The sequence below is a fragment of the Silurus aristotelis genome (assembly GCF_946808225.1).
Source record: "Silurus aristotelis genome assembly, chromosome: 26".
Taxonomy (NCBI): Eukaryota; Metazoa; Chordata; class Actinopteri; order Siluriformes; family Siluridae; genus Silurus; species Silurus aristotelis.
In genome coordinates, this window is record NC_139599.1 from 7346087 (window position 1) to 7373790 (window position 27704).

Below are 27704 nucleotides of genomic sequence, written 5' to 3' on the forward strand. Positions count from 1 at the left end.
ATATGGCTTAAATGCTTGGCTTCCATAGCTTCTGCTGTTGTTAGAAATCTTAAATAGAGAAACGGAAAGAATAGCCATAAAACGAGGTGCGCGTTAAGATACACAACAGGTGGGAAGAGGACACAAGATATAGAATATGTACACAATCTAAAGTTGGCAAGACTTTGCAATAAAATTTGTCAGGTGATGGAAGGAACTGGTGTAGTGGTGTAGTGTCCCTGACTGCCATAACAGATGTAGTTGTGACGCACACAGATGTCTTTAAGTTACATGGCTATCAAATTATCTATCAGATATCATCCTCTGCCCAGTGAGACTTTGTATGTTTACAGAATAAAACTGTGTTTAAAGTAGAAAGAGGAAGTCTTTACAAGAACGGAGGAGGGGAATGGTAAGACATGATGAAAAAGAAAGAGAGAGAGAAAGAGAGAGAGAGAGAGAGAGAAAGAGAGAGAGAGAGAGAGAGAGAGAGAGAGAGAGAGAGAGAGAGAGAGAGAGAGAGAGAGAGAGAGAGAGAGAGAGAAAAGGAAGTCAGATCACAATGCCTCTGCACTTTCTCACTCGCACTCCCTCTCTCTCTGAGAGCTGAGAGAAGAGTCAGTGAAAGTAGAGTTTTCAGCCTTGATACATCCAGCAAAAATGAGGAACATCTTAAAGGATGCTTTTAAGGACTTCTTCTTTGAGTATGAGACCCCTCGGCAGGTGCTGGTAAAAAACCCGAGAGTGGGTATCGCCTGCAGAATCCTCCAGTTGGGGGTGCTGGCTTACATTATAGGGTAAGTTTTTTTTTTTTTTTTTTTTTTTTTACAATGCTGTCAAAGGCTTTAGATAAGAAGGAAGGAAAGCAGATATCCAGAGGGCGAATTTGAATTACTCTGCATGTTTTTGTATAGGGTGGATATGCCTCAAGAATGTAATCATGATAAATGAGTTGGGGGGTTTTTCTCACAGTGAAATGCCATCGCTGTGTATAACATCCTCTACCACAAAGAAAACATAAAACAACTGCTTTAAGTAGTAGTGTGCTTTCTTTCTCTGAGAACAGTCTGGGCATGGGATTGTTCGAATTCCTCGGAACGAACAGGCACAGCAATAACTTTAGGGATGAGTTGCAGCTTGAATGTGGTATTTGTATTACAGATTAACCCTTCTTAGTAACCATATCTGAGGTAAAGGTCTTAGTTCCTGAATATTATAGTTATAATATAAAAAATGTCAAGTTTGTATATGTATAAGTTTGTATAACTTCGTATGTTGTCATATAGTACTTTCATAATTATTGCCATTTTTCATTATATGAAGGAAAAGAAAACTTATATAATGATAAATATCTTGTTATATTATAAAAATGTTGCACACAATAAGAAAAATAAAAATAGTAAAATTTTTACCCAAATATAAAAAGTATAAGAATATTATAAACTATGTAAGATATATAAATTGTTGATAACCATTTATTTATTTTTATTATTGCAAGCAGGTTGCATTGCTGTTGACTTAACCAATACCTCCACTGCTGTATGAGTATGATTTGATTATACATGTAAAAACTCTCTCTTTGCTCTCTTTCTTTATTAACATAGGAAAACGATGCTAATAATTGTAATTAATAATAATAATAAATAATAAAAAAAAATAAAAAAATACCATCAACAGCACAATTCAGTCTATAGCAAAGTTTCCTGAACGCACCACCTGAATGTTACCAAACATGAATTGGATTTCAATTAAAATGATGTTTTGTGTTAATCTGTTTGGTCATGCAAATCATTAGAATATTCAATGATGAAAGCAGACCACATGCAAGGAAGAGCACCAACTAGCCACTTTAAAATCTGGTGGTTGATCAGTGATGCATTGGGGCTGTTCTGCGGCTGGTGTTTCAGGAGGTCTTTTAAAAGGATTGATGAATATTTGTGAAATCAGTCCAAAATCTGTTTGCTTTCATTACAAGGTTCAGTCTTGGTCAAAGATTTTGCTTTAAAGACAATGAGCAAAACTTTTTATTCAGATTGATGCAAAATATGGTAAAAATAAATAAATAAATTAATGTCCCAAGTTTTAAAAGAGATACTGTAGGTAAATAGAGCTGTCAGACTCTGGTCCTATCTTAAGACTTGTTTTGAACCTAGGGTAATTGTACTTGAACTTTTGGTATCTTTAAATAGGGTCCCGATTTCAGCCTAGAGTTATATTATATTATACATGATCACATTATGTTATGTTTTCAAGCCTCAGTCTGTACTTGATCTCGGCAAGTAGAGTGTACAAGTATTATACAATTTTCGCCAACGCAGTTGGACACAGCTAGAAAGAGACACAATGCTGTACTTCTCTCTAGGCAAGGAGTCACAAAATATTACTTATTAGATAGATCAATATTAGAAAGCATGGTTTGTTCAACTCTATTTCCAAAAAAGTTAGGACAAAGTTCAAATGTATAGTATATAAAAAACAGAATGCAATGATTTGCAAATCTCATAAACCCATATTTCTTTGTCATTATAGAACATAGAACACATATGTTTAAACTAAGAAAATCTCCTTAAGATCCTCAATAATTTTATAAACATTTTTATAATATAAGGACATCTGTCAGATTCTCTTCTCTAATTTATATTAATGAGCAGCTATTGGGTTAATTTGAACTCAAGACCTTTGAAACCAAGATCAAACACCTTAACCACTAAGCTACCAAGTTCCGCATGAAAAGTGGTATCTTAGGCGAAATCAAGACGAGTTTCTCAAAGTGGAAATATGCTCATTATTTCACTTTAGTTGGGTATAAAGACAGAAACTTTTTAGTCAAATGTAAGCTGTGTCTTCCTGGTTTGAAGGTCTAATCTACTGCGATAGCAGCACCTCCAATCTGTTGAAGCTCCTCCAGAAACTCCATGCCTTGTTATTTTCAGAAATCCTTCTGATATATTCAGTTTGTGCTGGTCTGACTTAAATAAAATAGTGTTTAAAAATGACTTTGTGTTTAAGTCAGTTTTGTGTTTGTATAAACCATAACGCATAAAAGGGCATTAATGAGAACATTAATGAAGGTTCTTTAAAAAAGTAACTAAAAAGTTACTTTTAACAGTAACGCATTACTTTTTGGTGTAAGTAATCAACAAATTAATTGAGTTACTCTTTGAATAAAGTAACTAGTAACTGTAACTAGTTCCTATTTCTTAGTAACCAGCACAACACTGGTCATGAAGTCTACCATGTTGCTCCAAAATCTCCCAAAAGTATTAAATTGTGTTGAGAGTAGTATAGCTATGATTTACATCATTTTATAGACTTTAAACCATTTAACAATCCCTTGTGACCTGTTTAAGGGGGTGGAGCCTTCCTACAAGAGACCACCCTCATCAGGATAGAAATGTCTCCTTACATGATAAACTGATCAGTGAGGAGAACTTTGTTTTAATTTGCAGTGACCTTTTCGCTATAGAAGACACGTGGACCCAAACCATGGCAGCAAAGTAAATGCACCTGAGCATAAATGAGCAGTCATTTATTTTCCTTTAATTTCGTCAATTAATAATGATTGTATATTCCCCAATACTCTCAAAAACTCATTCACATTGCAGTGTGCTCTTCAGGCAAGCTCATTTGTCCTTTTCTAACGTTTCTGAAGCAGAACTTCCCCCATGTACCATGATGCACTTCCTACAGTAAAAGATAAAGCATGTATTTCTGTCTATATTTAAATACTGAACTGTGAGTTTGTGTTCTTAGTTATGTGAATATATTTAGTCTTTCATGAAAAAAGAAATGTGTTTAAGGACTAGACTAGACACAATTGTGTAAAAGATGTTATAAGGAAAATGCTCTTGTAACACTTTTCTCTGCATTGACCACTATCGTGAGCAACCGATTAAAAAGGTGGTTATGAGTTCAAATGAAAAACAAATAAAAAGGCTTCTGTGTGGTTGTTGTTTCTGTTCTGTAAACCTGGATCATAATTCTTTGAGTAGATAGGCATGGACCTCACAGTACACACACAAACACTATATCTTATATTTATATTTTTTCCTTATATGCATCATTCCAGCCCTCTTGAGGTCTCACAGTTGAATGAGCCCACAGTAGGAAACTTAGAGTGTCTAATCTACTGTTATTTTACGGGAATTGAAGGATCTGCTGCTATCATTGGTGCTAAATACCAAAGCATGCATTCAGAGGTCCAGGTTAATGGAACAGAATGGTATGTGTGACAGAAGGGGACAAAATATAAGTTACATGAATTTGATGTAATGGCTGACTGGTGTATTACATATGTTTAACATATTTTATGTTCATTTGAGTTCATTATTGACATGTATAGAGGATATGAAACCTGTTTGCATCTGTGCAAACAAGACTGCTATAAAACTGTCAAACTGAAATAACGATGTCAGGGTGGAGAGCATTCAGGATGTGCAAAATCATTATTGTAATTTTTTTTGCAGGTCCTGTTTTTAAGAGATCAACTGTAAAATGTCACTTATGGAATTTTGCATACAAAAAAGCAATCCAAGCTAAAAAAAATACAGGTCAAAGATTTCCATTGATTTTCTTGGACATGATCGGCACACGATTTCTAATAGCTGTTGACGCTTGCTCACAGATCTTATAGCATATTACAATGCGGTGGTTCACCCAGAGTCTAAAGCTTTTATAATATATGCAAATGCAATGCAAACATTACCTTTCATGGAATCCCTGTTCATGGAGCTGCATAGTGTAACAGCTGTTCAGTTAGCATATATGCACAACATAGAAATATGGGCAGGACACAGAGCATAAATATGAGGCCTAAAAATAACAGTGGCTTGTATATTAATACAATTAGATGGAAAGTCAAAAGTAACTATGGTTTTGGCAAAGAAGCTCAAGAGAACCATGTTTTATTTAACTGCAAGTTGTTTTGTCTATAACTCTGGAATAAATCAAATTGATAGTTAATAAAAAAAAAAAAATGCATAAATACACAGTATATAACTATTATATTTAAACTCAGCGGCGTTCTTCATGCTGCTTAGACTGATCATGCTGCATTTTTTAAAACTGAGTGGACTTATAGTTTTCTGTTGATTGGAATAAAATACATCCCCACAATTCTTTTCACTTCCATTGACCGAATGTATGTTGATGATTCAAACTGTCAGAACGCACACACACTTACAACTATGTGCACATAGAAGCTTCTCAAATCAAGCCAAATCAAGTGACTTTTTATTGTCAGTTCAACCCTATTTGGATGGTATAGTACACGTTGAAACAAAACAACATTCCTCCATGACCAGATTTCTACATAATACAACATAAAGTAACTCTAGATGGACCAAACCAACAACTTGGTCAATGAACTTAGACTGGTACCTCACCCTTGGGCATGCATTTATGGTTTTTTTTTTTTATGACTGACCCAATCTGGGGACTTAAGTGCAATCAATGGGCTGATGTTTAAAACACGGTAACACTTTACAATAACGGTACATAAGTAAGCATGTTCTAATATGTAACTAACTTTATTATGAACTAAGGATGAGTTAAGGCATATTCTAATTAACCTTAATAACACCACGAGTCACATGAATTTAAGTGTGAACAACAGCTACCTTAATAATGTTAGTACATGTTTATTAATTATTGTATTAATTACCACTTTAGATTATGCTCTATGAGAAAGAATATGAATTAAAAGTGTACTATTTATAATACATTACAAACACCATTGGATGGTGCTGAATTATTCTCCTTATGTTTTTAAAAGTTACTCCGAACTTTTAAGCCTAGGTGAAGTGAGGTGAGGCAAAATGTACTTCCAGAGTAGCACACACAGTCATATAGTTATCATTCTTCATGTTATCATAATCAAAGTGAAGTATTAAATAGAATTAAAATAAAATTCTTATTTTCTTTGTAAATTATCCATTTAATTTCAGCTTACTAAATAATGTAAAGGCCAATGAATACAAGCTGAATACAAACAAATTTATTTGTAAATTGTTCACAGGAGTATTTGACCGAATATCCAATCAGCTAAGAAAAACTTCCACAACCTACCCTCTTACTACATGCTATGAATCAATCAATTATTTTAACATAAAATCTATCAGTAACACATTTACTCTTTATCTGTTATCTGTTTTTTTCTACTTGTATTACTGTATTTGTCATCTGTTTTTTTCTACTTGCAAATCTTTTTTTTCCTTTCATTCTTCTATTCTTTCTTTCTTATGGTTTATGAAACAGTTTCAATCTTTTAGACCGGCTTTGCAAGCCTACATCAAAGTCTGTTATAGTTGCTTTAACTTGTACATGTAAATACAATATGTTATTGTATTTACCATCAAATAACTGTACAATATATTATTTCAAGCCACAAACAGTGCAGTATATAGGGAGCAATTTAAGGTTCAACCCAAAAAACAAACAAAGGTAGTTGAATGAAGTTGCTTTGAGGTCGAGTTGTAACCGAAAACAAATGTGTTTTTAAAATTTTGCATATAATGTATTATAATGTGATGAAAATCGCCCAATCATCAACAAACTTTCCCTGAACACACCACAGGCTGCAAACACTGCAAACCACTCAGGATCAGAGTTCCAAATAACAAAGTAAATGTCATACTCAGAGTTACCTGATTACACACCTGAATATGATCCCCCTATCTAAAAATCATTCACTCAATGCACACTCACATTCAGTATGTCATTATGCATTCTGGATTTGCTCTTGTGTAGTGGTTCACCTACCACCTTCACATTTTTTGGATCAGCTTGGCAATTCTTCAAATAACACTCTAAGCTACATTTGCATCTGCTTCAGCCTATACTTATTGACATGTAAATGCATACAAATACAGATGTGAACAGGTAGCTCCAGACACAAGCTTGAGCAAGGATTTCTCCTCGCCTTGATCTTTCATGCTTAGAGCATGACTCCTTGTTGTGGATTGTGCACAGTAACATTGCTTTTATCAATCCCAAATTCATTCTACTGTTCATTCTCTTGTTTGTTCAGTTTGGTGCCAATCTTGGGACAGCTCGACAAACACTATATACACTCAATTTGCCTGGTATTTAGGAAAAAACTTGATTTCAGGTTAACTTTTGAAACATCATCAGATACACCATAAACAGACCAACACGTGTATATATATATATATATATATAGTATGCAAGTCTTTTAGCATGCTATGTTGTATACATAGTCTTAGTTAGAAAAATAACATAACATAACAATAACATATATATACCAAATATATATATATATATATATATATATATATATATATATATATATATATATATATATATATATAGAGAGAGAGAGAGAGAGAGAGAGAGAGAGAGAGAGAGAGAAAGAGAGAGAGAGAGAGAGAGAGAGAGAGAGAGAGTTCTAATTTGCGACTAGGATGGAGATTAAATTGGGATTTTGGTTACTGGAATTTGATATGCAATATGTCTGACATATCTAAAAATGTACAATATATGTGTGTTTTTATTGTCTTAAACAATTTTTGGTTGCCTTAGGTCTTCTAACTTAACACCTATTTCACATAAATCAGATTTAGGTCTGGGCTTTGACAGGGCCATCCTTTTATATTCTGACTCTTGATTTTGAAAGACTCCAGTGTAGCTTTAAAAGTGCTCTTTTTGGTCATTAAATGTAACGTGTCAAGCCTCTTGCAGTTGTATTAGAACATCCTTTTATTTGATTCCACAACCATGCTTCACTCTAGAGTAGTCATCTCAACATGCCTTCTATATATTATATGGATACAATTTTATGGATTATTTTATAAAGCCCCTATTTTGAGAATCCCACGAACAACGTCTTTCATCTGAGTTCTCTCTAGCTACTTTAGATACGCTTGTTCTTTTGCTAAATAACAGTTAGTGGTCCCCCTCAGAATTCATGGTTGTAACATAATTATTCTGTTGTTAATAACGGAATTATAAGCCCACTTATAGGTGCAAATTTTGTTCTATTGTATGAAAATATTTGTATTCATATTTGTTTTGTCTTCATGGTGCTGTTTGTTTTGGCATATTATCTAACAAATAATGGTGCCTTTCAAGAACAGGTGTATTTATTCAGATTCCACACAGATGGTCCAACAGGATTAGTTCAACTAATTATGTTGAAACTGGTTACACCAGAACTAATATTTGTCTAAATCTATATGCAATCTATAATGCATATTTTATTTAGAAATAATTATAAAAAAGCATATTTATTTTTCTCTTCACTATGACAGGTAATTTTAAATTGATTTGTGGTCTATAGTTTTATTCATATCCTTACAGGAGCTAAATATTGTAGCACACAGTATGCACACTGAATTTTATTGCATATAATCTGCATTGGTTTAACTGTAATATTGTTTTCATGAATTTCAAGGCCACATTGTCTGTGTGTGTACCGTTCTGTCTCTTGTGCATAATGTTCTTTGTGTCTGGAGTTATTCTGTCGGTTTTATTTTGAGAATAGAGCTAACTTTAAGTTAACCAATAAAGCTTTCTGTTCTACTGTGCACCTGTGTGGCTATTTACAATAGCAAGTTCATTTAAATGCTATTGAAATAAATGCTTATTATTAAATTGGCAAGGATAATAATGACCTTTTGTTTTTGTTTTGTTTTGCAGATGGGTGTTCCTTTATGAACGAGGTTACCAGAATGAAGACACGGCTATAAGCTCAGTTTTTACTAAGATGAAAGGATTGGCTTACACTACAACGAATGGAACTGAGAGGCTTTGGGATGTAGCCGATTATGTTTTCCCTGATCAGGTAAAATGATTATCAGTAAATGAAAAAAAAAAACAAAAAAAACAACCAGTGTCTATGAGAAAGTAGTTGTTGTGTGTGTGTGTGTGTGTGTGTGTGTGTGTGTGTGTGTGTGTGTGTGTGTGTGTGTGTGTGTGTGTGTGTGTGTGTGTGTGTGTGTGTGTGTGTGTGTATATATATATATATATATGTGTGTGTGTGTGGTAGGTCCCCTGGTGGTCTAGTGGTTAAGATGCAGCGCTCTCACTGTTGCGACCCGGGTTCGATCCCCGGTCAGGGAACCATCCCCAGCCACTCTTAGTGCCGGTCCCAAGCCCGGATAAATTGGGGAGGGTTGCGTTAGGAAGGGCATCCAGCATAAAACATGTGCCAAATTAAACGTGCGGAGGATCCGCTGTGGCGACCCCTTACGGGAGAAGCCGAAAGAAAGTGATGTATACATTTGTGGTATGCAAGTTTTTTAACATACTATGTTGTATACATAGTTTTAGTTAGAAAAATGCTTATATTGAGCAAATAGTCTTGCATGCTATGAATGACAAATAAAACAAAGACTGATTTTAACAAAGACAAATCAAGAGAGAAGAAGTACAAATACTTTGTATTTAGTAGATTTCTCTGGTATCAGTATCTGATTTCACTATTTGTTTGTTGGACAACTTCTTAATTTTACTCATTCATTTTTTTACACAAGTATCTGTACATTCCTAAAACTTCCTAAATTTTCAAACCAGACTCGTTACTTTAGTTTTAATCTACTGTACTTGGTGAATATTTTTTTCTATTTATTGCACACTGTTTTAAGCTCATCAACCTATTTCTTGTCATTGTGCGGCTTTTTCAACCTACCACCACTGTATCATGTCCTGGCTCTTAGGCACCAGAGACATAGGCTAGACTATAAGGGGTTCAGTAATGTCAAAATTCCTGATCACCTGATCATCATCTTTTCTCTGTTGGTGTTCTATATGGTGGATGTTCAGCCTGGATACATTCATTAGATAACAACATTTTAAATTTATTTGTTTTAATATTAATATGATGTGAGGTTCAGTTACCAGCGTGACACTAAAACAGGTAGCAGTAAAGGCTACTTTTTACATAAGTACATACAGAGCCCGAACTTCTTTACTTTAACTTGAGTGAAAAAGTGTAGTCAGTACTTCAACTTTTACTGGAGTCTTTAAAAACATGTTCTACTTGATTAAAGGATGTGTGTACTTTTGCCATCTCTGGCTTCTAGATGACTCTGAACAAAAGCAAACAAAAATGTGCCTGTAAAACTATTCTTACAATAATCATGTAATGAGGAACGCTTTTATGACCTATCTACATACTATTGAAGAATACCGTATTTAAATTCTGACATTTAAAATGCAAAGAGGAAGGCAGTAAAATTGTCTGTCAATTTCCTAGCTTGAGAATAAACAGAGCATCTGGGATATTGTATGTGAGACACATCTGAGTGACACAATGTAATACAATATAATGTGGGCATCATTTATAAAGATGTTAAGGATGTAACATGTGATAGCCCTCAACTTCCCTGGTTGGTAGATTTTATACAACAAGGGACTGGCTGATGATGATTGGGCAAATTGATGGAGAAAAAGACAAGAAATCACATTCCAAAAATCTTTAATAGCTGATTATTATTATTATTATTATTATTATTATTATTATTATTATTATTATTATTGTAATTTCTTGGTTATTGACCCATATTATGCATCTATGTGGTCCAGCTTTAACAGCATGAAGTCGAATTAATCTTGGTCACTTCCAGACCTATAATTACTACTTTATAACCCAACTCTTAATGAGATTACACAAAGATGATCTGCCAGATCAAGAACCAAATTCAAAATTCCTATGTATTAATACACATTTGGAAATTGTACTGTTACTGACTAGACCACTCTAGCATTGTAAACCAACATTAGTCTCTAAGGTAGCAGGTTATGAGTTCTTCCAAACTCTGAGCTGATTTTAATACACAAAAAGACATTTTTATGATTATATACCCACAAAGTTTAATGTCAAAAAGCAAAAAAAACAAGAACTACTGACTGTTTCTATCACCATTTTATTCTTTTTAAAGGGGGTCTCATCGTTTGTTGTGATGACAAATTTCATTATGACGGTGGGCCAGTCACAGGGCAAATGCCCAGAGGTATGGAAACAACACTATTTTTACACTATAACTTTTTTTCCTTTTTCTTTATACCTCTCTCTCTCACTCTTTTTCTCTGTATCTCTCTTTCATATCTCACAAACATCTGATCTGCTTTACCCTCCATGTTACCTTCCAACTGCAAAATTACTGTATTTACAACATTTTACCCCAGTTTTCTGAATTTTTGTTGGATGAATGATGCTATTCTGTGATGTGTTTCAAATTTCCTGCATTTTCTTTGATACTGTAGCTTCTTGGTTCTACTGTTTGTATAAGGAATGTTTTTTTGGCCTTCCAGGAAGTGCTGTACTGCAAACATGTGACACTTTAATTGCACACACATCATCACCCTCCAACTAATCATGTGATTTCTGATAACTGGTAACTGTTTCTATCAGATTTACTTTATAGGTTTTAAAGCAAATAATGCACACAAACACACACACACACACACACACACACACACACACACACACACACACACACACACACACACACACACACACACACACACACTGATGATGAAAGTTTGTAGCTATACAAGTGAGACAGACGTCACCAAAAATCTTTATTAAGTGTGCAGTAATGAATACAGTAGAAATTTAGTAAGCACTCCTTTGTACAAATGAATCTAAAGTTTATTTGGATGTTACATTTGCATCAGTCTATTCAACAATGCAAAATAATTTCTGGAACCAATTTGAATGGTAATACGATGCCATAGTAATCAAATTGCTTCTGAATTTTAGCTCCACCCCTAGACATGCACACATGTAGACTTTACACGCACACTCACAGTGGGTATGTTGTCACTGTAATAGTAGTAATGTGTTTGTGTTTCAGCTAGCGGATGGAACTAACAACTGCACTAAGGATAAAGATTGCACGATGGGCCAATATAAGCGTACTGGAAATGGTAAAACTCAGAACGAGATTACAGAGTCCTTTCAGTAGATATCTGCATGTTCCAGAAAAAATATTAAATATTCCTGGTGGCGGAGCAACTAAAACCATTGAGAAAGTGCTTACATTATAGAAAATCTGTAACAAGCAAATATTACTGATAATCTGTAACAAGGAAATTGTTCTAATCAAGGAAAGCTGGTATAAATGGGCTGAAAATCTAAAAAAAATGCATTAATATAATGTTGCATTTTAGGCATCTAGAACAGATTATATCCTGTTTTTTGGATTTTGGAATTTTGTGACTCCAAATGGAAGGACATTATCAGTGTCTTTTAGTAACATTTTTCCCAAATGTATAAGCCCATTTTCAGTCTCCACTTTCCTGTTCTTGGCTGCGTGAAACCTGACGTCGTCTCGTTGTTGAAGCTCCTTTACCTCAAGGTTTAATGTGTTGTGCGGCCTGAGAAACGTATTTCAGCTCACTATGTCTGTAGAGATAAGATATATCAGCATCCAAGCCATCCTCTTCTGATGTCCTTCATGATTTATTAAATTTTGTTGGAGAACTATTGCCAACTGGATGTTTTTCTTTGAGATGGTTCTGTGCAAACGAAATGAAACATGTATGCATCGTGCTACTGCCACACAACTAGCTAATTAGATAAGTGCATGAATGAGCAGGTGTTTCTACTACAGTTGTCAGCAAGTTCAAGGTGTGGAAGTTTGGTGGTTAAGATGGTCCTTTGTTCGGATGGTTATAAGTTCGAATCCCAGCACCACCAGCTGCAACTGCTGGGTCTCTCAGTTGTATGAATGCGATAAATGTAAAGTGTTATCATAATATCTAATATCATAACCAGCTGTCACTGGTTATAACTCATGTCATTGTTTTCAGTATATTATGATTTTGGTCTTACTGTATAAGAAAGAACAAGACATCAACAAAAACATTTAATGTTTAGACAAATGGCATTCTTAGATCAAATTTAACATACCTGTATATACATCATTCCAAAATCCAAATTTACAATATTAAAAACAAAATATAATTAGTTTCTCTGCCTCCAGGACACTAAGATTCAGTTTGAAATCTTCACTTAGCACTTTATTCATCAAAGACTCTTCATCCATGTATCTTCACGATCACCCAGCATTATGTTACATTGGCAAACAAATGCAAATACACTGAAGGATGGAAAACAAATGCAAAATGTATTCAAAATTGGTTTTGGTGTGAAGTCTTTTTCACCATAGTGATATTACTATCTCTATTCCAATGTTACATTAACTACAAGCACAGATCCAGGTCGTGTTAGAGATGGCATCCGTTTTCTCCAAAGCTTGGCTCTGCTCTCCTCTGCTTCAGCAGCCGCTTTATGTAAATTCTAATGTTGCAATACTAACCTGAACAGCGACAGATATCAATCATGTGACACAGTTTCAGGATCATGAATGTTTGTAGAAAATGACTTTCTAATCAAATATGTTCTGGGTAAAGGATGGGCTCCTGATCTGAGACTGATCAGGAAAATGTGGTTAGTTTATTGTTTGGATACACTTATTGTATCTGAGCACTTCAACCACAAATTACTCATCCTCATCCTCGCTATATTCACATAAGGTCACACAGCATATTTACCAAAGGTGTCTTCACGACCAGTTCTTTATCTTTATCAACACATTTCTATGCAAATTGCATCCATGCCAAACAACTTTTTGTATTTATTTATATTTACTATTCTTATTGAAATTTCAGCGGTATTAGCAATGACATGACCACTTAAAGGTTTTCTTTTAAAAATAGAAAAAAAAGTTGTTCATGTACCACTCCTCATTCCTCTCTCCCCATCCCACGTTAAAAACTTGACCAAACTGAAGCGTAAATAGACTGAGAAACACATATAAAAAATAAAAAATAAACAATACATATTGCAAATTAAAAAGTTGCTTCTTAGTTTTAAAACTCGCTCATCCATTGGCAACTATTAAAGATGTTTCCATAAATAAATGGATAAATGAAATTTTTTTAAGTTAAGTAAACTGTATAAAAAATGGTTGGTAAGTAAATGCTATTTCATATTAATAAGGTATGTAAACTGCATTTATGTGTTTACCCTTCTTCCCTACATCCCTGAATAGAGCCTGATCTCAGCACAGTCAGCTAAGCGAATAGATGATACGATTTATCCGTAAATAATAAATCTCTGCTTTACAGAGAGCTACAAGAAAGACGCAACCATTCAGCTCTTCGACGATGAACTAGGCAAAGAGAGAGGTTTGTGGCAGTACCTCACTTCACCGAAATTGAGGGAAGTCAATGTTAAAAAAAAAAAAAAAAAAACGCCCAATAAATACAAACTCTAGCAAAAACCTTAATTTAACTTACTAAAGTGGTGGTACAAAAGTGGTCCTAAAATTGATAGATGAACAAGCAAACAAATAAAGTCATTCAAACATCCAAGAGCTTTTAAACTGATTGTTACTGCTGACACATGTATATAAAATATCTTTTATACTAGATATAAAATTAGAAAATCCAGGTTTGAAAGGTTTTTTTATTGATGTACAGTATGGCCAGCGAAGTGCTGCACTTGAATTGATCAGATGTGAAACAGATGTGAAACTCATATAATCGTCCTATACTAATGTACTAACCACTGTAATACATGTAATCAAACCACAGTGTAGCTCATATCAAATAATAACACTATATATAAATATACGGGAAGGCTGAATTTTATGGATGTGGGTGTCAATTTTATTAAACAATGACACGACCCCACTAAAATTTGACTCACATTTTCCTCAATCTGAACACATGATGAGCCATTAGATGATTACTGTAAAATGACACTCTTTCTGACAATGCAAGTGGTTGCGGATACATGTAAAGCTCATACCTTTCAGTATGCACTTTTTCTTTTTGTTAACAATTCACACCACTCAAGAGCAAACATGCTTGTGTGCACGCTATTTATTTTGCTTTTCATGCTTCCTCAAGCATAAAGCTGAACTGTTTGGTATTCTAAGTTGCCAGAAGTTTCGCTCTGTCTTCTTGATACAGCACTCGCACTGTCTCCTAGGGCTCATGACTGGGAAGTGCCTGGACAATACCACTTGTGAGATCCTAAGCTGGTGTCCTGTACAAGACGACCGGGTGATACCAAAGTAGGCCTTTTCTACTTGAAGCTAACACAGCCTTATTTGAAACATGCTAAAATACAACACACAGCATTTTACTTTATGATTATTTGTTTGTGCTGAGATTTGAGGATGTAATGTCGATGTATTCAGCTCACATTTTACAATTGACTAACAACCTTTAAGATTATTATGTGAGAGTTACACACACACACAGGGTAAAGTTCATGTAAACTGAAAGGATTGTCTGAGTTATACTTCTGATCCTGTTACATGGATTAATGGTTACATAGTGTAACATAGTCACACATGTCATACATCATTTCACAAAGTAGAAGAACCATTGGTATTTAGTGGACTAATAAAATAGTAATAAATCATTTTTGATTAAATGAAACCAAATATTCAAAGCAGACCATGATTTGATGCACCTCTCAGTTTTCTCAACTTTTTATTAGCTTTTTTTCGGACTGAAAATGAGGCCAGCAGTGCTATAAGGTTATAATGACATCTTTAACAGAGGTACAAAATGTAATTGGTAAGAGACATTGTGAATTAAACCTAAAATTTAAAAAGTGGAGCAAAAAGTACACATAATGAATCATAAATGTAGAGTAAAGAGTAAGTTGCTTATAACGTTGATACTCAGTAAAAATAAAAAATACTTAACTACACTAACGAAGAACATTTACTCAAATACTACTCAAACACCACTAGAGCTCACTGGAGCTTCTACTTAAAAACTATTTGCCTAACTTTGTAAAGTAAATACAGTTTGCTTAGTCTGACTGGAGCATACAAAAATTATATATTAAGGCAGTTGTATTGCCCAACTCTGAATACACTTAACTTTCCCTGGATAAATAGTGACAATGTTTGGACTTGAATTGTCGAATCTAAATGCAACTTGATGACATTAATTTGTTGTTTCTCTGTTTTTTTGTCTCCCTAAGTCCTCCACTTTTGGCTGCAGCTGAGAATTTCACACTGTTCATCAAAAACTCCATCTCATTCCCTGAATTTGGAGTTGTGAGGTAAATCTAATTCTACCATGAAATGCCTTTTTAAAATTTCAACAGTGTACATTAATACTTAACACATCCAAACTATGAAACAACATGTTTGGATTAAGAAGTAAACAAACAAACAAAAGAAAAAAAAATTGAAACATCCCAAAATATGCTTTATATTTTAAATTCTTGAAAGAAGTCATCTTTTGCTTTGATGACAGATTTGCACACTCTTGACAGTCTCTCAGTAAGCCTCGTGGGGTAGTCACTTGGAATGGTTTTCCAAAAAGCTTGAAGGAGATGCCAGAGGTGTTAAGTGCTTGTTGGCTGCTTTTCCGTCACTTTCCGGTCCATGGCAAATAATTTAAATTGGATTTATAGCAGGTGATTGTGAAGGCCAGGTCATCTGATGCAGCACTCCATCACGCTCATTCTTTGAAATATAGCTCTCACAACACTTAAAGGTATGTTTGGGGTCATTGTCCTTTTGGAAATTTTTTTAAAGATGGTCCCACTAAGCGCAATCCAGACAGGATGGCATGTCACTGCAAAATGCTTTGGTAGCCATTCTGGTTAAGTGTGCCCTCAATTTTTACAACCACCAACAGTCAGTCAGAGTTAGCAAAGCATGCCCACACTATCAAATCTCCTCCTTCATGCGTTTCAGTAGAACCCACACATTCAGGAACCATCCATTTACCCTCTGCATGTCTAACAAGAAAAATGGTAAGAACCAAAAATTTAGAATTTAAATTCATCAGACCAAAAGTCAGTTCTCCACTGATCTTATGTTTAAATCATGTTGTTGTTTTTTTTTGGCCCAAGCTATTCTCTTCTGCAATGAAGTAATGATTTCTTGCAACAATTCAACCATAAATCTCCTTTGAGCAATGTATGTTGAAAAATGTCTGCTTCTTGAATTCTGAGAAGCATTTCAGTAAATCAGCAGTTTCCGAGGCTGGAAATTCAGATTAAATTATTCTCTGCAGCAGAGGTAGCTCTTAGTCTTTCTTTCCTGGGATGGTCCTAAGGGTCATGAGGACCTGTTTCATCATGGCATTGGATGGTTTTGGCGACTGCACTTGGGGATACAATTAAAGTTCTTAAGATTTTTTCGGATTGACCGACTTTATTTTCTTAAAGAAATGATGGCCTGTTTCTTGCAATAAAATGGATTTGTACAGTAGTTGAAGAAGCACTAATGGGGCTATAGACACTATGAAAGACTCTATGAAGCGTTCTGAGGAACCCTGAGATCGATTTACCAAGCGATAAATTATACATATTTTTAAGATAAATGCAGTCAATGTTAAATCTATATTACAAAGATGTATATAATTATTTTACTTACCTAAATGTGCAGTAACTTCTTATCTTGATGACACTGGAATTTATAATACAGTACACAGAGTAGTGTTTAGGGGAGGAGGGTGAGGAGAAGTTGGATGATTTTCCTAGAAGATTATCGACAACTTCTTCTTCTTCTTCACCCTTGTGACTGGTTGATGGCTGTGGTGAAGCTAGTGCTGCACTTGTGGATGGTTAAGATTCTACTTTTATAAAGTAAGAATCAAGCTTTGACTGCACAGTCTGTTTCGCATCGTTAACTTGCCTTTTACCTTTGAACGATGTCATTTTTTTTGTCAAACAACTGCATTACGTTATACAATATTGAGAATGCATCAGCCATCTCCTTCACATTAAACTTTGAAGGCGCTTTCTCTGGTTTATCTCATTTCAGTTTCTAACTTTATCAACTCTTCATATGTTAACATCTTCATCAGCTACAAGATCGATCATGTCATCTGTGTTAACATCCAAAATCAGGTGTTCACTCATATTCACAATTTTCTGTCCAACATCTTTTACTTCACAGTCTTTATTAAAGCCTTTAAAGTCATTTACAAAAACACGCAACATTTCCTTGCAAAAGCCGTTCATACACATTATCACCACATCATCCTATGCACAATGAATATTTTTGATGGCATCAAGGATGTTGTAGCCTCGTCAAAAGTCACATAAAGAAGCGCCTGTATCAGTTGCTGCAACAGCCAGAGCAAACGTATGTCGTCGAAAGCAACATTTACATCTTGTTTCATTGGCTGAATGAGAGAAGTGGTGTTGGGTGGCATAAAACCCACTCATATGTCTGAATACAAGTCCCCAAGATGAGTTAAATGTCCTGAAGCATTATCCAAAATCAGGGTAAGTTTTTTTCACTGCAGTAGATTTTTGCACCTGGTATTAAACAGTGCAGGAACCAGTCTTCAAAAAGGTCCGATGTCATCCAGGCCTTTTGGTTATGGCAGTAACGCACAGTCAGCATGCTCTTACTGATGTTTTTGAAGGCATGCAGGTTTTCAGATTGGTAAATAAGGAAGGGTTTCAACTTGAAGCCTGCCACGGTGCCTCCAAGCAACAACGTCACTCTATCCTTAAAAATCCTTTAAGCCAGACATTGACTTGGCTTCCTGATGGATGTGCGTAGAGGCACGTGTTTTTGATTTTTGTCTCATCATCCATACGACCAGCAATTTTTCCATCTCTTCAATAGGGCCATTTCATTTTTGCAGTGATAATCGTTGATTTAGAGGTGGCAGACTTCACTGCATTTGTAATTTTTTAAGTTCGTAAAATTTGTAATTTAAAGCCAGTTTCACGTGAGATAACAGCCATCGAGATGCCAGCTTCTCTCGTCTTCTCTGCTTCTTTTCTTCACCAGCTGGAGCACTACTTTTGCATTTTTTTTTCCATGGTAAGAAATTAACAAACACTAAAATCACAACACGCTTTACAAATACTGTACGGAATACCTCTTCTCACAAAGGACTTGCAAAAGAAAATGCAGGCCTGCCAGGCATTCTTCTTCTTATCCCTCTGTTTGCAACGTTGTCAAATCTGAATAGCATGTGTAGATTTTGAAAGTTTCCTTGAATATATTTAGATTTTCTTTGACTTGTTTTTTTTTCTGGGTGGCCGTGACTGTGTTCGTATTTTCAAAAAGTCGTAGGTCGGGGGCTGACTGTATTTCAATTTGATTTGGATTGTGAGTTACTGCTTGTGTGGAGTTTGTGTGCATGTAACACCCAGGTCCTCACAACAATAGATGTAAATTGCCTGAGACCATTCCATGTGTACTTAAAGGTGGATTCAGTCTAAGCTATAATCAGCCACATTTCTAATTGTAAATGCTATGTAAATTCTAGTGCTTGATATTAAATCACAATGCCATCAAAATGAATTTTTTTATACAAATTTTATACAAATTTAAGCTTGACAATAATTTATCTTAATTTATCATAAACACAGTGGCTCCAGAGTGTACATTGTATGATCAATAGGTTGTAAACATCTGACCATCACACACATATGAGTGAAACTAAAAGGCCAAACCTGCACACAAAGTGAGCTCCATGAAAACATGGTTTGTTAAAGTTAGAGTATTTGAGTGACCTGCACAGAGCCCTGCCCTCAACTCCACTCAACAAATTTGAGATAAACTTGAACACTGGCTTTTTTTTTAACATCAAAGAAAAAATTTAATCTAGTAGACAGTCTTACAAAAACTAATAATAATAAAGTTTTAACAGTAAAGCAGGGGTCAGATATTGTACATTTATGGTTCAGTCAGTCTTATGGCCACTCATCATTTTTTATTTTATTATGAGATTACAACAAACTAGACATTAGATCATTAAACCTAGTACTTAGTATTATTACTCATTAAAAACTTGTTTTTCTTTTTCTTTTTCATTATGTCATTTTGCATCTTTTCTAGAAACAGAAGGCAATGAGGAGTATGAATGCCTTAAAATAGATTCAATATAGATTTCAAATAATCCTATATTTCATTTATTCTAATCTTATAATAGGAAATACTAGATACATCTAACTATACTCAATATATATATCTACTTTCTAAATCATTTTTGCAGTGCGTATGGGATATGGCACAGTGTGTTATGGTGCTCACTATGCTAATGTTCTTATTGTACTGTATTGTGCTGCATTTGCACACATTTGCACTTTTAAGTAGTCCTATGTGTAGGTCTGCTTATGTCTTAGTTAGTTCTGCCTTGTCTTGCATAGATTTATGCTGTCTTATGTACTGTCACTGTGTACCGTACCAACTGTATATTGCTGAAATGACAATAAACGCTCACTTGAGTTGACATGAATCAGGAAACCTCACACAGACAGTAATCCAAGCTGATGATTTATACTGGGATCCTGAAAACCTACTAATTATGCAAAACTGCTATAGTAATAATGGCTAAGCCAAAGTGCTGGAACACTGGTAGGTCGAGCACAACTGCATGGTAAATCTGTGTAAATCTTTCTCTTTTCTGGCTTTCTGCAGAAGTAATCTAGTGGAAAGCGTGAATTCAAGTTATCTCAAAACCTGCCTGTTTGACCCAGATGCAAATCCACTGTGTCCCATTTTCAGGCTCGGAGACATTGTGAGCCTCTCTGGGTTTAAGTTCTCAGAGTTAGCGCAAGTGGTAAGTCTCACACATGCTCATACAGCAGGTTTGATTCAGAATTCTTTCTTTTGATGTTTCCTGCCCAAAAAGCTTACTAGATCATTTCAACCTATGTAAATATTATTAAGAATTAAAAAAATATGTAATTTATTATATACTGTATGTACATACAGTATATCCCATATATCTATTTCAAGTCTACTTTCTATCATGCAGTACTGAATCAACTCAATCACTTTAAATATAATTTTTTACGATATATACCTTGAATATAAATAATGGGAATTTTTAAATTCTATTTGTGAATCAGATATACAACCGTGGACAGTTCAGCACGCAGTGAAATGCTTTAATGATAGTTATACTGTATATAAATCTATAATCAAAATATAATACAAATACACACTAGAATTTCTGGACAAGATGGAAAAAGAAAAATATACAAATAGGACAAATATAATATGAGGGGTAAGATCATAGGCAGAAAAAGTATGAATAAATAATAACAATTGCAATAATAATATAACAATAATAATACTAATAATTATTGTTGTTATTATTATTATTATTTTTTATTATTATTATTATCATTATTATTATTATTATATTATATCATCATTATAAGTAAAGCTTACATTCCTTTGCCGTATGTCCAAAAAATATATAAAATATTTAGAATAAGAAAAATATTTTATTGGATAAGACTTTTTGTTTGAAATGTAAATTTAATGAAAGATTTACAACAAATAAACCTATTAAATGTGTATATATATATATATATATATATATATATATACACATTTAATAGGTTTATTTATATATATATAAATTCTGGATGGAAAAGGTAAAAAGCCTAAATGTTTTCTCATTTTTGACAGGGTGGATCAATAGGGATTCTGATTGAATGGGAGTGTAATCTGGACGTTCGTATTGAAAAATGCATACCCCAGTACAAATTTGAAGGCCTCTATGGAAACAGCTCTCAAGCATCAGTGGGATACAATTTCAGGTAGGAAGAAACAAGCAAGATAAACTTTAAACATTTGTAGGCTACTGAAATTATGGATGATTTCATCCTTTGAAGCAGAGGAATTTCTTTGCCCATTTTTGTTGTTTTGCTGTTTTTTTTTGTTTTGTTTTTTTTAATAAAAAAATCTCACTTAGATATACAGTACAGTATATGGGCAAAAGTATTTAGATGCCCAAATGTTCTGGCCATATGTGGTTCTTTCCCAAACTTTCCCATAAAGATGGAGGCACACAGTTATAGGAGTCTTTAAATGTGTTATCATTAAACTTTCCCTTCACATGACTAGGAAACCCAAACCTGCTCCAGCATGACAGCATGACAATGCTCATCCTACATCAATACCTGACTTCTCTAACGCCCTCGTGGCTGAATGAGCACAACCATACTCTAAATGCATCATAGAAAAATCAGGTTTTAGGGACTAAATGTCACATGCAAATCTTATGGTCAGAGGTCCACAAACTTTTGTATATAATGTACCTTTTTTAAAATGCTATTGCTCATCTCAATCTTTAACAATCCCAAATTATGACCAAATTATGATCAGTTTAACATGAGACACCAGTTCTAATCAGTGCACACAAAATTATTTTTTTGCCATAGATTGAAAGCATATTTATTTTCCAACGCATGTGATTTAATATAATGCCCAAGTCATCCAGGAATCTGCTTGTTTTCATCTGGTTATTCATGCCCTTTGTCACTTTATACTCTTATTTATTTATTTATTTATTTATTTATTTATTTATTTATTTATTTATTTATTTATTATTTTTTACAATAGACCTAATTTTATTCTGTATTCATTTTTAAAAAACACAGGTTGGAAAGAAAACCCACTGTTTATAGAGAGCATGAAGGAACTAACAACAACATTAAATGTACTAGAAATGGTTTAAAAATCACACTTTTAATAAATAAATAACAAACAGTAACATTAGGAAATCAGGGGAATGAAAAATCAGGGGAATGAAAAATCATGAGAAGTGCTGCTATTGGAAAATAATCAGTTTGGCCCGTCACACATCAGGTTGCGTGACATCACCCAGTTGTGGATTGTTTTCCTGTAAAAGCATGCCATATTGCTGACGTTCCTTTATATTGATCTCCTGATGTTTCAGAACGGCAAAATATTACGCAGAGGATAAAATCCAGAAGAGAACACTCATGAAAGTGTTTGGCATATTCATTGAGATCATCGTACATGGACAGGTGAGATCACACACTTACACTTTGGAAAACAGTTTGTGATCACATGACCATAAGATTCGTGTTTGGTTCTAAAAATCCCATTTTACATTTTATTCCTATTTGCTGGTATAATAATCTGTATTCTTCTGGAAAGATGATTTTGGAGTGTGTTTGTGGAGATTTGTTTTCATTCAGCCACAAGGACATTGGTAAATGATGTAGGTGAGGAGTGCAGTCAGCATTCCAGTTGATCTTGAAGGTGTTAAGAATGATTGTGGCCAAAACTCTTTAAAAGATCTTCCACTCCAGCCCATGTAATCCATATACAGTTGTGTGCTGCTAACTTTGTGATAACTTTCGGGGAATTACCATATATGGCTCAGAAAGTCAGATGTCCAAATACTTTTGTCCACATAGTGTACATTATGAACTATCATTAGTCTGTAATCATCATTGCAAATTTCTTTTTTAGGCGAGAAAGTTTGACATCATCCCAACACTAACAGCCATAGGGTCAGGAGTGGGAATCTTCGGAGTGGTGAGTTTCACAGACAGTCATCCTGACCGGACTCATCACACCACACACTTCATCCGCAGCTACTAAGATTTATAAACCAAGCGTCAGACACACTTCCACTACCCTCATTAAATGCATTACTGATTGGAGTGTTTTTCTCAACGGACCTAACATGCATTAAGAATGATTAATATTGTGTCATGTGACAACGATGATCATACACTTACTGTAAAATTGTGTAAAGTTGTTTAATAATAAAGGGGAAGTTATGAGGCTTCCTGTGATAAAACACTGAACAGAGATAAGTTGAGAAATAAGACAGCCGTCAGGAAGTGGCTTATTATAAAAAAATAAAAAAAGAGCCATAGTGTTAATGGACCAACTTTGATGCAGCTGCTTTCTTTTATCAGGCCACCGTCGTGTGCGATGTGGTTCTTCTGCATTTAGTGCCAAAGAAGGATTTTTATAAAACCATGAAATTCAAATCGACCCCGTTGCAGGAACAGGTAAGCATTCCTTCAATCTGGTGACATAAACGCATTGTTTCCTGTTGACCTTCACAAACCCAGGAATTTATTGCCACCCTTTTAGGAAACAGGGTACAAAAGCATACATACGAAATATGCAAGTAGATTATTAATGTTGTGGGGCTTCAGGATTTTTTTAAACCCAAAACATGGTTGCCTCAGCCAGGGGGTTATACTAGGCTATAGATAGCTCTTCCAAACACAATATGACGTGCCCACTGAAATTTGTGTATAATAAAATTTGTAAAAAATTAAAGCTCCATATATATTTTAGTATGAAACCAGCATTTATTATTTTATTTTATTTTATTTATTTATTTTTTGGGGGGAATTACCACTTAAATGTTCTTCAATATGATTTAAAAATCACCAACTGAATGTGTTCACTCATTGAACATGTTACAAAAGGTGCCAATACTTCCAGAATGACCCGTAATAACCTCCAGCTTCTACCATTGTTAAAAATGATTTGTCTTCTCATCTAATTTTCGTGTATTTGCTCATTTACTTTTTCTGGTCATTTTAACCTCAACAGCTACAGCAGGAGAGGACGTTCATGTCATTTCTTTAATGTCCACTAGATGGCAGTATGCCTTCATTTACTGTAGAAAACACTTTCAGTTTCAGACGTACTCATCTCACTCCTACTCTCCAGACTGATACTGGGGGTGAAAAAAAACCCAAATATTCAACAAATCCCTATTTCATCAATTTAAAATCCTGATATCCAGTGTAACAAATGAAAAGGAAAAATCTTAGTCAGGTTTGTTTCTTGTGTCATCTTGTCACTGGTAACTTTGGCTTGTTTATTATGGATGTAAATCTACACTATAGTAATTAAAAATGAATTAAATCGAATTGAGCTGAACTGAAATGCTCTGGTTTAATGGTAATTAAAGGAAAAATATCTTTAAAAGATTTGCTAAAATGATCGAAATCTACCTCTTGACAAGATTTGTAACTACTGGCTTAATGTTATCTTTTCCCCCTCGAATGTAAAGGTAATAAAATGTGAAAGGACTGTCTTTATGTAGTTTGTTTCAATTGTGAACATGGACAGTGAAAGGAAGGTCTGTCTGAGCTAATGAGTAACACAAAGACTAAAAAAAACCTTCATGGTAAATCAGATACTCTAAAATGCAAAAATTATTTGATGTAAAATCAAATGCAGTAAAATGATAGGTGCAATTCTAAAGGATGTGCTGAGAGGAAAATGCTGGTTGTAATTGCATAATGGGTGTTCAGGAAACGCTACTCTCAAACAAACACATTTAGCAGCTCTGAACATTCATATCAGCTGTTATATGGGGCTGCGTGTTGTATTTAACATATTTAATACTAATAGGCTTTTAAGCTGTTAGCTGCTTTTAAAACCGCATTAAAATACGTCGAGCCAAGGGAGATTTTTAGCTACATATAAGCAGTGCACTTAGTGTTCACAATAATATAATAATATACAGGTGATGATGACACTTTGAGTGGGTTTGTGGAAGTACATGTAGGATGCTGCTTTGAATCCTGAGAGATCAGCTGTGCTCTGGATGACTGGATAGTTGGGTTGTATAGACATAATGCACTTGTTGAACATCCGAATTTACAAGAACAGGCATTAAAACTGAGTCCCTTTTCCTACTCTAACAGTCTTCACTGTTCTGGGAAGGATTTCTGAGTGTGGCTGTGGGAATTTGAGTCTACTCAGCCACAAGAGAGTTAGTGATTCAGGCACTTATGTCAAGTAAAAAAACCTGTCCAGCAATCGGCCTTCCAGTTCATCAGGGCTCTGTGCTGTTCTTCATCTCATATCGTGTGCACAGGAGCACTGTCATGCTAGAACAGTACATTCTAGACATGGTGTATGTACGTGTACTTATATATGATGTGTTCATAACTAAATCGCCAGATGGAGACCAATTTGGAAGACAATTTGGAAGATTATATAAATGTATAAAATATGGGTTACAATGGATTTTATAAGAGTTTATATTGTTACCTTATATTGTAAGTTTCAATGTTATCATTTTAATTGTTCGAGAAATTCACACGCATCCTGTTTACACGTCATTTTCGTGTCACCTTTAATTCCCAACATGTGTCAGACTGTTATTGTAGTGTACTCGAATTCCACTCTTTAAATAATTAACCTGTTCTTATCTGACAGAAAATTGATACTATATTTGCTAAAGAAAAACAGTTAAACATGTACTGAACACATACACATACATTCAAGAGAAGATACTTCACGAAACTTCTAATCAAAACTCAATTGCTTCATTTTACAATTTGTACCGAAACAGTAAAACTACAAGAAGTCAGATTTTTGTATTTCGTCCTCTAATAGGAAAAGTGCACGATGTGATTAATCTCACTTGGATACTGAAAGCTCGTACTTAGGAAGTTCTCCTATTTAAAATATACTCATACAGATATGCTTTCAGCATGTTACACTATGTCTGAATTTATAGTATGTGGTAAAGAAAGAACTGAAAAGTACACCAAGTATTTTTTCTCTTATCCCACTCAACAGTCATGCTTTGCTCAATAACAATAAAACGTCCTACTCACTTCCTGGTAGTGCCTGAAGTAAGAATATGAGAGCTAAAGTTGACCTGGTAATGTTGCCAAATACCCACACCACTGATGTTTGCATTATTGATGAATTAACATGTAATATGTGATCCCAGTGAGGGCTGTAATGAGTGTAGGTGTTCTGAGTGGTTGCATCTGTATGTGTGTGTGTGTGTGTGTATATGTATGTGTGTGTGCATGCAGACAGAAATACTTTCTTTAGCCTCTAGGACATCTAATACAGAGGCTTCCTTGGAAACCCCCAAGCAACAGTTACCTTAGCAACAGTGCGCTGACAGAACCCATCGTTCTCAAAGAGCGACAAAAGTGGGGGATCAACTTAACCTGCAGAACTCAGAGCACCTCCACAGAGGACAGAGTGAGAGACGCAAAGACAAGAGACAGAGGAAGTGTAGAAAAAAGGGATAGATGAAGAGAGAGAGTGAGCAAGTGAGCAGGGGGTGGGGTGGGGGCTGGGGGGGTAGTGATGATCATGTTTTTCTTTTTTTTTACTTGGAAATCATAAACAGGACTTCTTTCTGGGTAAACCTCAGACGTAGATTCTTGTGAAACATCTCGCATATAAACCCGCCAATGTCAGTGCTGTACAATATCACACTCTTTCAGCTCTTGGTTTTCAGCACATGCTTGTGAAAATAAAAGCTCATTTCTGCTCCTCCGCAGGAACCCGAGTCGGTGAAGATGGACCAAGCCAAGGTAACACACATTATGCAAATGGTTTTGACAACTACAAAAACAAGCTAATTTCACATTTCATTATCGTAATGGTAATTATTATTTTTTTCCTCTTTTTGCAAAGGAGGGAACACAAGAGAAATGAAACGAGGCATTTGACAAAAACCTGTCTGCACTGAAAGTTCGAAAAAAATACATATATACTGAGTTCACTGCACTGGACCAGGAGAAAGGCCTGATACCTATCCTGAGAGACCTATGAATGAACACACACACACACACACACACACACACACACACACACACACACACACACACACACACACACACACACACAAACACTTTCATTAAAACATATCATTAATTCCTTTTGCCTTCAGCTCTAAAGACCGCAGACTACAAAGAAACTGACTGTAACATTGGGATTATGTTTAAAGGCTGAATTTGTAGAGCATATATTGTAAATAATAAATACAAAAGGAACTACTTTAAGATTTACTGTCATTGGTTTCTGATCCTCTGGTGCACACAATATTTTCTACCCCTTATTGTTTTCAGGGATTTTTTTTTAGAAGGGTTATTTCTGTTAAACTACATGACATACAAAGTATCACACACACTCAGTCCCTGCTCTGGGTATCCTGTGAATATGGAGCCTATAGTGGTAACACCAGACACATCG

General features: G+C 34.8%; 1 protein-coding gene across 3 annotated transcripts; it reads left to right on the plus strand.

The window, feature by feature from the left end:
• The first annotated feature begins 493 nt into the window (after positions 1-493).
• On the plus strand, positions 494-27509 carry p2rx1 (purinergic receptor P2X, ligand-gated ion channel, 1). Of its 3 annotated transcripts, none has more exons than XM_083531949.1 (14): positions 494-776; positions 8635-8779; positions 10878-10949; positions 11796-11868; positions 14074-14133; positions 14942-15026; positions 15953-16033; positions 20373-20514; positions 21375-21505; positions 22648-22738; positions 23190-23255; positions 23645-23740; positions 27011-27043; positions 27147-27509. In XM_083531949.1, exons 1-14 carry the CDS (start codon positions 640-642, stop codon positions 27165-27167), a joined length of 1233 nt encoding a protein of 410 aa, XP_083388075.1. In that variant the 5' UTR covers positions 494-639; the 3' UTR covers positions 27168-27509. The 3 variants fall into 3 exon arrangements, with proteins under 3 accessions (XP_083388075.1, XP_083388076.1, XP_083388077.1); XM_083531951.1 differs by lacking the exon at positions 494-776 and adding an exon at positions 988-1125; XM_083531950.1 differs by lacking the exon at positions 14074-14133 and having other exon boundaries at positions 495-776.
• The last annotated feature ends 195 nt before the right edge of the window (positions 27510-27704 follow it).

Bases quoted from the DNA above. Each gene is read 5' to 3' on its own strand.
- p2rx1 (XM_083531949.1), top strand. From the start codon at position 640: ATGAGGAACATCTTAAAGGATGCTTTTAAGGACTTCTTCTTTGAGTAT. The intron at 777-8,634 runs GTAAGTTTTTTT...TTTGTTTTGCAG, and splicing joins GTGCTGGCTTACATTATAGG to ATGGGTGTTCCTTTATGAAC. The intron at 16,034-20,372 runs GTAAATCTAATT...GGCTTTCTGCAG, and splicing joins CCTGAATTTGGAGTTGTGAG to AAGTAATCTAGTGGAAAGCG.